This window comes from Cnephaeus nilssonii (assembly GCF_951640355.1).
Source record: "Cnephaeus nilssonii genome assembly, chromosome: 13".
Lineage (NCBI taxonomy): Eukaryota > Metazoa > Chordata > Mammalia > Chiroptera > Vespertilionidae > Cnephaeus > Cnephaeus nilssonii.
In genome coordinates this window covers 59,783,919-59,798,377 of record NC_137084.1, presented here as the reverse complement: position 1 = coordinate 59,798,377, position 14,459 = coordinate 59,783,919, and the positions used below count along the sequence as shown (strand labels likewise).

The 14,459-nt window shown below is 46.2% G+C and overlaps 1 protein-coding gene across 3 annotated transcripts in view; it reads right to left on the bottom strand.

Annotated features, from left to right (window-relative positions):
* The window catches only part of FAT3 (FAT atypical cadherin 3), a gene marked incomplete at both ends in the record, with an annotated part of 518,093 nt that overhangs the window by 31,000 nt on the left and 472,634 nt on the right, over positions 1-14,459 (bottom strand). For all 3 annotated transcript variants that reach the window (XM_079787123.1, XM_079787124.1, XM_079787122.1), the window contains 2 exons: positions 1,142-1,276; positions 10,774-11,572. In XM_079787123.1, coding sequence (XP_079643249.1) covers positions 1,142-1,276; positions 10,774-11,572 — 934 coding nt within the window. The remainder of the gene's footprint in view (positions 1-1,141; positions 1,277-10,773; positions 11,573-14,459) is intronic.

Below are 14,459 nucleotides of genomic sequence, written 5' to 3'. Positions count from 1 at the left end.
TTGCGAACAATCAGAAGTTTTCTCTATAGAGAGGAGAAAGGAGATGGGCAGAAAGTGACATCTGAAGTTACGAGGCTTGGCCTTCTTGTCACCCTACGTCCCCACCTGCTATGTGCACGGCATGTGTGCTGGGGTGGGGACAGCATAAATATCTTTCAAGTCCAAGCCTTAGATGACTTCAAAAGCAAAATACACTGGTGATCCCTTCACTTAACGGGCAGCTCTGTTCTTGAAATCAACTATGAAAGAGCTTTGGCTTCCATTTCTAAGAACAGAGCTTCTCTTTGCAAAGGCTAAATTTATTTCTGGAACCCACTGCTTAGCAAAGTGCCTTGCACACAATAGTCATAATCATTTTCTATTATCACTATAATTACTATTCAATCATTACTCAATCTAGTTCTTGGATTCCAAAATTGGCATCAGTGTACCTGTATTTTAAATATATCCTCTACCAAAGAGAGGGTTTTATTGGTGCCTAAAATGAACAATACTCTTGTTAGAAGAAAAAAGAGGTAGAGAATTCATGAATCAAAAATGCACTGAGTGAAGATCAGAAACAGAGGGCCATTTGGATTGAAATAATATAAATACTGTGTTTTTTTCTTTCTTTAAGAAACAGAGGTGAGCACCTATAGTTTGGGGAACATGCAGTTCGTCAGACATCTCCAGTAGAGACGCTAACTTGGTGCTCTAGGCTGGGCTGACCCCATGGAAGGCCAACTGGACAGGCTCAGCTCTACCTTCTGTGGATCGCTGTTTTGGGACTATGGGTCTGTGCAGCCCTCTGAACATCAAAGGTCATGCCACAGACACTCCAACTCTTCTGCCACCCAATAGCCGTGTATGTTCCATAATTTCACACCTATACCATCCATGTAACATGATGGAAAACGCATGTTGTGGTCTCCGCATTATGTCAGGAGCCCACGGTCACGGCATGTGTTCTTCACACAGGCTGCAGCTGCCATAAACGCCGAGTATGTGTGAGGGCGGGTGTCAGCTCTGGTCCATTCTGAAGGACAGTATTGCCGGCAGGCAGAAATGTCTTCTGAAAGGGCTGGGGCAGTGTCATTTACTCAAGGGCAAAGGGCTTCAGGACTGGGAGTTTAGAACCTCGTCATTGCAACCCACTCTGCACCTGAGCACTCTCCGAGCTTCCCCGGTGGACACTGGCAGAGGAACGGTCTCCTGCTGGCTTCGTAACCGACACACTGCATGTCCCCTGGACACGGCTTCTCCACGCAAGGATCATTGGACCCAGGGCACAGTCCTCCTGCGACAAAAGGGGAACATGCATGATCAGCACAAAGGGAATCACTCTACACTCCAGAAGTACAGGAATGTTCAAGAGCTGGACTACGCAGGCTGCCTGAAGCAGGAGCGCCTGGGTGGGCTTCACCTGGTGTGGGCGCCCATCAAACGTCCCTGTATCTGCCAAAAGCTCAGTCAGACTCAAGGAGGTTGGGCGCAAAGCGTAAATGGGACTCCTCCTCTGAGGCTAAAAGATGCTAAGGTTGTGACTAGACCAACTTCAGCTGAAAAGAAATCTCACTTCATGGGCTCTGGTAGTATTTCTTGGAGTGGGGTTCCTGCTTACCTGTGGCCATTTCTATGCATCACTTGAGTTTAGATTTCTTCTACACACCTCTCCTGCCCTGGAAAACTAGGAGTAGACATAGGAAGATGTCAGCTGTTGTTCACCAGGGAATGGAAGGAAGACTTTTCTGAAGAAAAGTATGACTACATGACTAATGCTAAATTGTGAAAGCACAACTAATGTTATGTCCTAATCCCTCCTGCTGCATGCTATTGTATTGATTAGCTGTAAACGTGCCCTACCGGCTCTCACAGCTAGCAGAATTCTCTCTGGCAAAGGAAGGCTTCCTTCCTACTTGTTTGATGTTCACAGCTCAGTGAGATGAAAGGTTAATCCCTCACGGAGGGAATCCTGGAAAGCAGATTAAGTGATTGAGGCAGAATGCAGGGCCCAGGTGAGTCTTTTCAGAACTGCAGCGATGGCAAACACGGGTCCACGGAAGGAAGCGCTCTTTTCCAAGGCCTTGGCTACTTGACATGCAATTAGGCCACTTTCCAGCTGGTGAGAGTTTAAGTGGTACCCAGGACTATAAAAAAGGGGGCATTCAAAATAAGCCACGAGTAGGTTAGCCGAGGCCTAAAGGAGCGTCTCTGCGAACCTAGAACAGGCTGGGCATCAGCAGGATCTGGGCCTTTATCATAGTCCTCTCCATCCCAACTCTTTCCTCACCGTTAAGCACATTATCCCATTTTACCGTCATTTCTTTGTCTGGAAGAAAGCAAAAAGTTGTTTTGTGTGTTTTTGGTTTTTTTTTTAATCTTCACCCCTGGATACTTTCCCTTTGATTTTTATTTTTTTAAAATATATTTTATTGATTTTTAACAGAAAGGGAGAAGGATAGAGAGTTAGAAACATCTATGAGAGAGAAATATCGATCAGCTGCCTCCTGCACACCTCCCACTGGGGATGTGCCCGCAACCAAGGTACATGCCCTTGACCAGAATTGAACCTGGGACCCCCCAATCCGCAGGCTAATGCTCTATCCACCAAGCCAAACCAGTTAGGGCTCCCTTTGATTTTTAGAGAGTCGAAGGGAGGGGGAGAGACAGAGAGAGTGAAACGACGATGTGAGAGAGGCACATTGATTAGTTGCCTCCCACACGCGCCCTGACCAGGGCTGAAGACCTAGCCTGCAACCCAGGTATGTGCCCTTGACCAGAATTGAACCCGGGATCCTTCAGTCTGCAGGCCGATGTTCTATCCACTGAGCAAACTGGCTAGGGTGGTGAAAGCAAAAATTTAATGCTAACTACTTATAAACATTTTAAACACTGTAATCCATGAGAGGAGCAATATAAGTAGCACCAGCAAACTTAGAATTCATAAATCCTATTTTCCACTGGTTTAGAGCTCAGCCCAAAATGATACTCCTTGGCAACGGTCCAGCTTACAAGAGTGTTAGATGATGAAGGGATTTTTAACTGAAAATTTAGAATGATCCCTACAAATGGTTCTAAAAAAACATAAAGTACATCTTCCTTTTTTCATTCAAAAAAACATCTTTATTCCTGCCACATATGTATCAATATTTATGGAATTTGAAAAAAGCTGTTCAACCACCTTATGATCTCTCAAGAAGCTTTTGATAACCAGTTTTTACATAATGTTTGGTGCATTCATTCAACAAATAATTTTTCAGGGCTAATGAGGTGATAGGCCTGGACATGTAAAGATGAAAGGAAATGATTGTGTCTCTTCCTCTCCTACGTAACAACCCACAAACACATGATTACAACACAATGAGGAAACTGCTTTCATAGAGATATGTGAATGCAACGGAAGTACCAGAGAAAGAAAAGTGTGATTGCCGGGAGAATGTCAGTCTCCTATAGAAAGGGAGCATTTTACACTCCAGGTTGAAGGATGAGATCATTTGAGTAATAAGGAACTGTGTTTCGTGGGAATGAACCAACCATAGTTAGTCCTTAACTGCACTCATGTGTTTGTTTATTCATGGTAAGTTCACAACTCTACCAGCTGACCCTTTGCTGTCTCCATGAGTGGCTTCCTTTCAGTTTCTGATGGCCTGCAACCTCCATGCTGCTCCCAGATATTGACAGGTGAATATATGCTCAAAAATGCACACGGAGCCCATTGCTAACCTCTGCTACATGGAGGTGGCAATGTGCACAAATAAAAAAAAATGTATCACATGACATAGTTGTAACTCTAGATTACCTGGATAGTTTCTTCTAATTAGACACAGAAAAAGTAATTTAGGATTGAAGAAATCTGTTACGTCCCATTCCATGGACACACCTCTTTCCTTGTCCTATTTTAACCAGCCTAAGGACATCCTTTCCATATATTTCTGCATTTCTGAGACACGTCTTCATAACCTTTTCTGCTCTGACGCAATGGCTACATTGCTAAGAAACGTTGCCATTATCAAAAATCCAGTTTAAAAGCCACTGTTTCAAAGGGGACAAGAGGGCTAGATAATTTCAGACCCATGATAGAAAAGCTATTTTCTCCTATAGGAATTATGGTAACTTAAAATAAAAGAGTTATAAGTGCATATAATAAAAACTAAACACTGTATTTCAGAATAAGTATAACATTTGACTATTTCTCTCTTTTATTCACATGTTTTGACCTTTTCTTTGACTGTCATTCCTGACCTGGTAATTAGTACAGGGCTTTTCATTTTATCACTCATCTCTCTCTCTTTTAAAAAAATATGTTTATTGATTTTAGAAAGGGAAAGGGAGAGAGAGACAGAAACATCAGTGATGAGAGAGAATAATTGATAGGCTGCCTCCTGCATGCCCACACTGGGGATCGAGCCTGCAACCTGGGCATGTGCCCCGACCGGGAACTGAACCGCGACCTCCTGGTTCATAGGTTGATGCTCAACCACTGAGACAAGCCGGCCGTGCTCACTCATATCTCTTATGCTGGTTAAAGCACAAGGCCATTTAGACCCACAACTGAAGTTCAAACTCACAGCTTTTTTCTTCCTTTTTCCTTTTGTCATAACCATAGAACCCATATAATTAAATCCAGTAAATTAATGAATTACGTTAGAGACAGTCCCCATTATGAAAATTCTAGGTGGAGGATATGTAAAAATATATTAATACAAATATAATATGTGTATTCTAAAATTAATGATATGTTAGGTATATAATAATGTACATTTCTATTTATTCTAGCAATTGACTCTGATAGGTTATTTTTCTTCCTTTTTCTTTTTCCAATAGGTTTTCTAAGGTAATGGGGATTGTTCTTGGCAAGCAATCTGACTCGACTCCTGATGCTTTAAAGTCTTCTGGGGCCTCGTCCCCAGTCCTGGCTGAGATGGGAGGAGCCATAAACTGCCAGGCCCCAGCTGCAGCTGTCTGTTTACTCTGCTCACTGTCCACCCTCTTGTGGTTCAAGGAAGTACGAAGACAGGTTAGCATCTGGAGGTCCGTGTAAATACAATGGCTTCTTAGCTGGGGGCAGATGTGAGCATGTGCATAAAATACAGTCTAGGCCCTGGCTGGGTAGCTAACTCAGTTGGTTAGAGTGTTATCTGGATATGCCAAGGTTTCAGGTTCAATTCCAGTCAGGACACATACAAGAATCAACTAATGAATACATTAATGAGAGGAACAACAAATCAATCTCTCTTTCTCTCTCTTTCTCTCTCTCTCTCTCTCTCTCTCTCTCTCTCTCTCAAATCAATTTAAAAAATGCAATCTATTCTGAGTAGATAAATACTTCTAGTTACTGCAAAACAGGTTTCCCGGAACTAAATAGTTCCCATATGCAGTGTTGTAGTTCTCTCTCCATGGACCATGATCAGAAATATATATTGTCAGAGGGACCTGATCTTTGAATGTCCACCCTGAACAATGTCCTGTGTCCCTCAACCTCAGATGTGCTCAGGTCTGAGTCCTGGGGACAGATTCCTGGGGATAATGAGCATCTTTCCGAGCAAAGGCTTCAAGTCTCTAGCAACATAAAATCCAGTATACTTTTAATGACGCTGAGGGGTTAACTTGTTCTTAGAAGCCATGTTTATGTCATCCCCTTCACCTACCGTCGTAAAGAGCCTCACAGACCCTCTCTCTGGCGGCAGAAAGTGCCTGATCAGCTTTCCAGGACTAGTGAAGAAACAACAGTGTCAGCTCCCGTTGGCTGCTGGGAGGAAGTTATCTTATTAACGATCATTAAATAATCCAGGTTTCATGAACTTGTGCTGTGATCAGTGACAGCCTGGGGGGTGGGCGCTCTAGACCTCCGTGCTCGGCATCTCCAGGCACCCATCCATTTGGTGCCAGAATGAGCATGAAGGGAGAAGGGTCCCACTTGATCAAACCAGCTGACGCCGTTTGCTGTATGTCAGAGCAGGCAGGAGGAGCAGACATTTTTAGCAACTGCCAGAACATAAAGCAGGCTGAGAAAGCTCTGTTCCCGTCCCGGTCCCCTCTGGAAGGCGGGGTAGTGTTATCGACAGGGGTGCTGCGCTGACAAGCAGCAGACCTGGGTGTTGGCCCCGACTTGATGGTTCACTTTATTGAGTGCGTGGCTCTGAACGAGTCCCGTGATGTCTCTGGGTCTCAATTCTTTCTCAGAAAAATGAGGATAATGATTCTTCATAGAGTTGTAAGAATGAAATGGGCTAATGTACTAGTATGTGAAAGCAAGTTGCAAAGAAAAAAACCCACAATACTTATAGTAGAAACAAATTACAACAAGGCCCCCCAAACTAGGGACAGGAGCTTGCCTCAGCAACATGGCAGACACCTGAACTCAAGTGTAATCTTTTCCTTACTGTCCTTTCTGGGTCCAATTCAGCATTTGTAAATTGACAGGTAAAGTGAAATATTATGTACATGGGAGACACAAAATAATAAGGCCTGGAGCTTCTTATGAATCAATGTCACAGGCCACGTGCATTGTGGGAGCCCCTTCATCACCTTGGAGGTGTGCTTTTCCTAGTCTCCCTCTAAGGAGAAACATGCACACAATGTAGCCATTCTCCCAGAGAAGGTTTTCCACCTTCTGAAGTTTGGCTCAGACAGAAATTTAGGTCACTCTCGACCGAGTTAACAACATGCAACTCACTCAAACAGCAGCTTCAGAGCTTTGGAAACTGCGGGGAGGAGAAAGGTAATCCTCTTGAGGTTTCAGAAGGTTCTCGCTACCATAGTTAATGACTCTCCTCTCTTCATCTCCCCAGCATTCCCACAGCACTCCCTCCCCTTCCGAATGAAGTCAATGCCTTCAGCTAGCACATCAGTGTCTAGCTGTGATTATTATCGCTGCCACTTCGAGCTGATTCAACCTCTTGATTCATGTTTCTGCCTCATTACACGGAGAATCCAATAACTAACGGTAAACAATATACCGAGAATCCAGTAACTAAATGGTAAACACCTTGAATTCATGGGCTCTGCCAAGATGTCACATCTTTGCAAATGCCACAGGAGTCAATTACCTTCCATCTTAACTCCTGGACGGCATGACATTTTAAAACACCTTCTCCCAAGGCCTCTTGGCTTTGAAACCGTCTCTTGGGGTTCTCCCATAAGCACAGAATCATGTGTGAGGGTGTTTTCTTGGCTCAGCCATATTTTCTGGGAGATTTCGCTAAGGGCCAAGTGAAGTTTCATTAAAGACAACTTTATGCGTGAGCTAAATATCTGAGGGAATACCCAGACACTGAGAAGCCGGACACCTCCAAACCACTCCTGGCACGTTGGGACTCGGGTGCTGGAGATGAGGGGTCTGCAGAGACACAGCTAGGGGATGTCTCCTTTTAGATACATTTCTATATCAGACTTTTGAAAAATCAGTGAAAATTTTCCAAAATAGACCATTCGCCCAGCTCCATAGGCTGCCCCGGATGCTCTGTCTGCTTGCTTTCCCTGAGGGGGCTCAAGGGCACCTATCAATGCCCTCGTCCCTGAAGTTGGTGTCAGGTTTTCTCAGTGAAGTGCCAATGTTCATTGGACTTCTGAAGTTTACCAGGGGCAATCTCATGGCATCGGAACTTTGTATCTCTTGAACTTCCGTTCAAACACGATGCTGGATGGGTGGCTGGAATTCAATGAACCTATTTGGCACCAAATATTCAAGTTTGCTCTCATTTTTCAAAGCAACTTGGCATTTTGGTTCAAGATGCTAATGATGTTAATTAGACACAAAACATTTGCACGAGAAAAAGAAGTTAGGAGAGGGATAAATATTGAGGCCAAATCTGTATAAATATTACTTTGCAGCCCTCATCATCCTGATTATTCTACCACGTGGTTAGGAAGTCCATTGAGTGAATCTGCCAACTTTCCAGGGTAAGCAAGCCAATACTAGTGTGTGTGTGTGTGTGTGTGTGTGTGTGCGCGCGTGTGTGTGTGTCTGTTGGGGGGGGCATTTATGGAATTTAATTACGTCTCCTTTCCAATAAATGAGATGCCTAAAATGCCTAATGTTTTCCTGAATAGTTCTTCACTGTATTTTTATTTTAGAGGATGCTTTATAAGAAGTAAGAGAGCTATTACTATTATAACTAAAAGCTTGCCCCCTGAACCTGGAGGAAATTCTTTCTGCTTTATCTTGCTGTGAGATCTCGCAAAGTTTGATTTTCTGACGACTAGCATTAGAATCACCCCGGCTGCCTATATAGATCCTAGGCTCCACCCGGAACCTCCTGATATAGCTGAGTGTGGGGCTCAGCCACCAGCATTTCTTGTAAGCCCTGTGCATACTGCAGGCTGAGAAACCCACTGCCCTCCTGAGATGGTATTGCGAGTCTGGGCATTAGTCTGCTGGGAAAAACGGGGTTATCAGAGTATTCCTACAGAGTAACAGCACTGGGGTTATGACTCACATAAAAAAAAAATGGAAGAGTCTCCGTTCTTGAGATGCAGATAATAAAATAGGGGCCCCAAATGGACCTTCACTGAATCAGCATGCCCCTTGCACCAGCTATATGGCCCTAGGTAAGGCACAGAGGCATCATATTTACAAGACAGAACTGATCATATGTCACCTGCTGAGACAAGATGACCTTTTGGGGCCCTTTTACCATTAAAATCTGGTATTTTATTTTATAGCTTAATTATAAGAGTGACTTGAAGGTGAGAAGAGGCTCTGGGTGGACCGGAATCTGCACAGAGCCCCCATTGAGGAAATGTTTGCTTTCCAACCAAGGCTGCTCGGGGGCTGTCTGGGGGCTGAATCACAAAACATTCCAACATTCTGCATTTATAGGGAGTAGGACGGTTAATGGGGACAGAGAACAGGAGTCCCGGGCAAGGACGCCGCCCCAAAAATGACTGCATTTGTGTCTCACGCAAAATGCAGAGCAAACCCCTCCCAATAAAAGTCAACCCACTAAACCCCTCCTCTAAAGAAATTCTGCTACGTCTGCCCTGTCTCTTCTTGATGCACTCACACTCCTCCCTCAAGGGCCAGTACCTAGGCGATCTCTCATGCACGCATGTTACAGAAAGCTTTCCCGTGGCCACAACAGGGAATCTGCCCTTTCTACTCCCTAGCATTTACTGCGACGTTTTCATTGCAAACAGGTACTCGCAAGTTGACTTCACAATAGCCAGCTCCTGAGTGCAGGGACTGCTCTTTTTTTTACTCCTGAATCTTCCGTGTGTAGGACCCTGCTGCCTCCACCGATTTTTGCTGAATGAAACCAGTTCTCAGAGCACAAGGCTTAATTAGCTGGTTCAGTTTCTCCCGAAGGGTCTGCCCTATCCTGCGGTGAATGCCTTTTGAACTCTGCTGTGAATTGTCTCACCAAGGCCCAGGCAGAGCTCTGGGGCATCCATCAGTTTGCCTACAGAGGAACCTAGGTGAGGCCCGGACAGCTGGCATTCATAAATCCTGCCTGTTGGTGGCATCTGCCAGAAAGACACTGCACCTAGCGGGCATGCTTTGAGTTCTTCTGGAGCTAATTTGCATATTCAACAGGTCAGACATCACTGCATCTATCCCATGAAAACACACAGAATTCACTGGGTACCGAAGAGTAAGAAGCCGGAACTCGTCTGGGCTGCTGGGAGGCTGTGGAATTGTCTCTCAAAGGGAGCTACGATCTTCACGGTCTTCCTCTGCTGAACTTATTTTCCAAACTGCAACCAAAAACTTTTACACAGGAAGAGGCCAAGGCCCTGCCTGTCCCCCATTACCTAAGGGGATGTTTCACAAAGGGCCTTTCTTCTGGCCACGGCCCCTCTGGGCCAAGTTCACACTGGCTGGAAAGACTGGGTGCAATTTTCCCAGAAGAGGGCAGTGAATTTATGGCTCCACATGTCAGAGAGAGGAAAGAGGGAGGGAGCAATGCTTCTCCCTGACCGCTGTGGGCATGTGACTCTGTGCAGTTACGGCCTCTGACCAGGAAAGGTCAAGGTTCAGTGATTCTAGTTACATCAACAAACGCGGAGCAGTCCATCTCTGCTGCCCCGAGGGCTGAATCCATCCCTTGACTGAGCTCCCGGACATCTGGCCTCTGTTTTTCACTGAAGCAAATCTAGCTGACGTGCCCTCTGCAATGGCTTCCTAACTTGTTTCCCTGCCTCTGGCCTGGCCCAGCCTAATCCATCCCCTCTGCAGCCAGCACGCTCTTTGTGAAAGACGGAGCTGATCCTGTCACTTCTTCACTTCAAATCAGCCAACAGTTCCCGCCGCCCCGGGATCATTTCTAAAATCTTCATCCTGGCTAGCTCTGTGTGGTCCCCGGGCTTGCTCACAAGTCGCATCCGTCATCACTCCCCGCTCCTTCCAGCGACAGGAAATCTCTTTCAATCCCCTCAGTATAGGTTCCTCTCTTGCCCTTAAGCCTTCCTCATGCAAGGCACCCTCCACCTGGAATGCTCTCCTTCGCCTACCTGTTTCCACATGCCTAATTCCTGCTCACCCTTTATCTCAGCCTAGACACACTCCCTTTAGGAAACCTTACCTCCGGATTGGGTCCCCCCGAAGGACTGTACTTCCCCTAACAATTCTTACTGCAGGTGCTCAAGCTGGCCTGTTTGTATGTCTGGGCTGCTCATAAGCCATATGGGAGTAGGGCCGGTCTTGTTACCCTCATGGTTGCTAGACACGTAGTAGATGGTCAGCAAATATACTGTTAAGTGAGTGAATGAACAAACGCATGCGTACCAGGAATGGCAGCCTAGTCTAATCAAATCTCAGGAGGTGAGGTGGGAGGGACCCTAAGCCGCACTCACCATTACAGGTGCAGCGCACGTTCCGGTAGAAACGCGGACACACAAAGCTGATGCGAGCCGTGCTGTAGGTCATGAGTGCGTGGGAATCGAGCGACAGGCCCTGCTCACAGTGCTGCTCCTGGCAGTCCAGCCCCGAGCAGTTCTTCTCCAGGATGGCCGAGATGCGCATGACGTTCTCCAGATGCCTCCTGGCGTTGGACAGCTTCTGGATGAGGTAGGCCGGCTTGTAGAACTCGCTGCTGTGCATCTCCACGGCAAACAGCATGTCCAGCTGGCCGGTGCCCGCCACGGGCTGGATGCTGATGATGTGCAGGCTGTCCTGCTTCTGGGTGAGGACCGCGTTCCGCAGGGTGCGCCGGAAGCCGTGCATGTGCAGCCCCACGAAGTCTTCGGGGGACACGTTCTCGAAGCGGATGGTGACGGTGTTCTGCAGCATCTCGTGCACCAGCTGCTCCACGTGCACGACCACATCGATGGGCACCTGGAAGCGGCCGTCACTCACCGACACGTTCAGGACGTACTTGCCGCTGTCCAGGCCTCCCAGGGCGATGATTTTCCCATCATGACTGTTCACTTTGAACAAGCTTTTCTGCTCCGATTTCAGGGCAAACGTGAGCACGTCATACATGTCTTGGTCTGTGGCGTGGATCTTCCCAATGACTCCACCCGGAAAGTCGTCCTCCATGGTGACAATGAAAATCTCCAGCGGGATGGCCGTGGGCTTGTGGATACTTTCCTCAATGACCCGCACGCGGACGAAGGAGTGAGAAACTTGCTGGGGTTTACCTGAGTCTTTCGCCTAAAGCAACCAGGAGGCAGAAAGGCAAGGAACGAAGAAAAAAAGTCAGAGTCATTGAAAAACAAACACAAAATCAGAAGACCTCTGCTCCTTTAACCACATTCACTTCTTTCTCCATCTCCTGCCACTGGTCTGCAAAACGCTGAAGATGTGCATTTAACTAAGAGGAGAGTTTTAACACCTTTATTTCCCACATGTCCGCTTTGTTATGGACACTAACATGTATCAACACAATACATGTGGTGAGCAGGGAAGGAGGCTAGAGGGTGCTATGAGATCCAACATACCCACAAGAGGCTGGCCTTCTTTTACTTCTGGACAGAAGCCATAAGGGAACCTCATCAACTGGTATTCCCTCTTGGAAGAAAAAGATTTAAAAAAAATTTTATTGATTGATTTGTGAGAAAGGACGGGAGAGGGAGTGGAGAGAGGGAGATTTGTTGTCCAACTTATGTATGCATTCACTGGTTATTCTTGTGTGTGCCCTGACTGGGGATCGAATCCACAACCTTGGCACATTGGGATGATGCTCTAACCACCTGAGCTACCCAGCCAGGGCAGAGACAAACTTTCTGTTCTCTTTGGATTCTTTCCTTTTGATTGGACCAGATAGCACCCCTTTGCACACTTCAGAAGGAACATTATTTAAGTGGGACTTGCACAATATTAAGGTTTAGAATAAAGAGTGGTGTATGGAAGGGAAAAATAGGGAGCCTGACTAAAGCCTTTTTTGTCTTCTTTCTTTATGTCAGTTGATGGAACTGCTCTGACAACAGATCTTTACTGAGCACCTGCCACATACAACGTGGAGGTAGTCGGAGCTGTGGGGCTTCAATGAAGGGCAGGTTCCCACAGGCGGGGTCCCCAGGGCAGGTGTCTGAGGATTCAGGGCTGACGTGGACCTTGCAAGCTGGATGGAATCTGGGGAAGTGTGTCCTGGTAAGGGGAAGGCAGCATAAAAGCAGAGGTTTGGGCATCCCACAGACTTAAGTTCAAATCTTGGTCCTGCCGCTCATGTCTGGCTTTCAGTTACTCATCCTCTCTGAGCTTCAAATCTTGTATCTTTAATATGAGTAAAATAGTAGTATTTACATCACAGGATTCTTATATTGTAAGGATTAAAATACACTGTAATTGCCAAGTGCTTAGCCATGGCCTGACCCACAGAAGTGCTTCATATATGAGAGTTACTTTTATTATCCTCATCACACGCTTTATGGAATGGAATTTGTGAACCAGAGATGCTGACCTGGGAAATTCATAGAGAAAAGGATAAGTTTAGGGAAGTAGGTCGAACGTGAAGTCAAACTGCGGAGGGTCTCAGAGGACAGTGATGAGTTTGGACTTTATAAGCCAGAGGTTGCCCACTCAAGTGTCAGAGGCCAGAAAGATGACAGAAAGGCATGAAGCCGCTGGGTGTACAGTGACAGACTAGTGGGCTGCTGTGGCCTGAGGACTACAGAGTCATGTCCTCCTAAAGACCCTGAAATTCAGAATCTGAAAGAGTCTGGGCCAGAATTGAACCTGCAGGCCACACATTTTCAGGGACTGGGAAGCCCAGATGGTTTAGTTTAGGGGGCGGGGGGGGGGGGGGGGGTGCGGGGCCGGGGAGTTGACACACCTTTTTTGTAAAGGGCAAGATAAGAAACAGTAGTTTAGGCTTTGGGGTTATATGACCTCTGTCAACTGCACAGCTATGATTCCAGCATGAGGCAGCCACACAGCATATGTAAACAAAGGAGCCAGGCTGCTTTCCAATAAAACTTTATTGATACAAACAGGTGGAGGGCATGATGTGGTCTAGGGGCTATAGTGTGCTGACCCCTGGGGTAGGGGGATGACATAATCAAAGTGGAATGACTAATTTAGAAGGGGTATAGAGATGGATCTGAAAAGAATACGGCTAAACCTGGAGGAATCACCCACGAGGCTTCTGCAGTAGTATGAGGTGGGGGCCATCTAGAATAAAGTGGGTGGTGGCAAAGGGAATGTAAGTGATGCACACTGGGACCTTGGGAAGGCAAAAACGCAGACTTGGTGGGTGGTGTTTTAATGCGAGGAACTGGGAGGAGAATGCTTTCTATAGTATTTTCGAAGTCCGAGATGTGAATCTGCTCTCCAATATTCAGAGAAGGTAGGCAAAGAACCATACTCGCTTCTGCATGAAGGCACAACTCTCTCCTTGCCCTTTAGCATCTATACTGTGATATAAAACCACATAATATAGTTGGAGGAATGAATGGCATCTGCAGAGTTCATTCACGTGCTCAGAGTCCAAAGTCATTCATTTGGAAGGTTTCATGGAGCACGGTAAGCCATAACTTATCAAAAGAAATGATGTACACAATTAAAGGCTGTACCAATACAAAAAAATTACTATGCTTATGATTGCCACCATTAACAATGATTTTAGGTTGTCCAATTGTGTATAAAAATAGTACTCAGCCCGGCTGGTGTAGCTCAGTGGTTGAGTGTCCATCCATGAAGCAAGTGGTCCCTGGTTCAATTCCAGTCAGGGCATATGTCCTGGTTGTGGGCTCGATCCCCAGTAGGGGGCATGTAGGAGGCAGCTAGTCCATGTTTCTCTCTCATGGATGTTTCTATCTCTCTATTCCCTTTCCCTTCTTCTCTCTCTAAGAATCAACAAAAACATATTTTAAAAAAATAGTCACCCAATTTCACTGATGGGGCCCAAATCTTGTTCTGTCAAAATTCACACGTAGGGACTTTTGGGTGCTCTCTCATTTCCTGCTCCTATCCACATGCTGCCCATCCCGGCCGTTTTCGCCTCTTTGTCCCATTTCACTGTACACACTGAGGGAGCAGGAATGTAGGGGGACCACTGCCATGTGAGCGCTTGATCCCCTCCTGTCTCTCTGAGGAACTT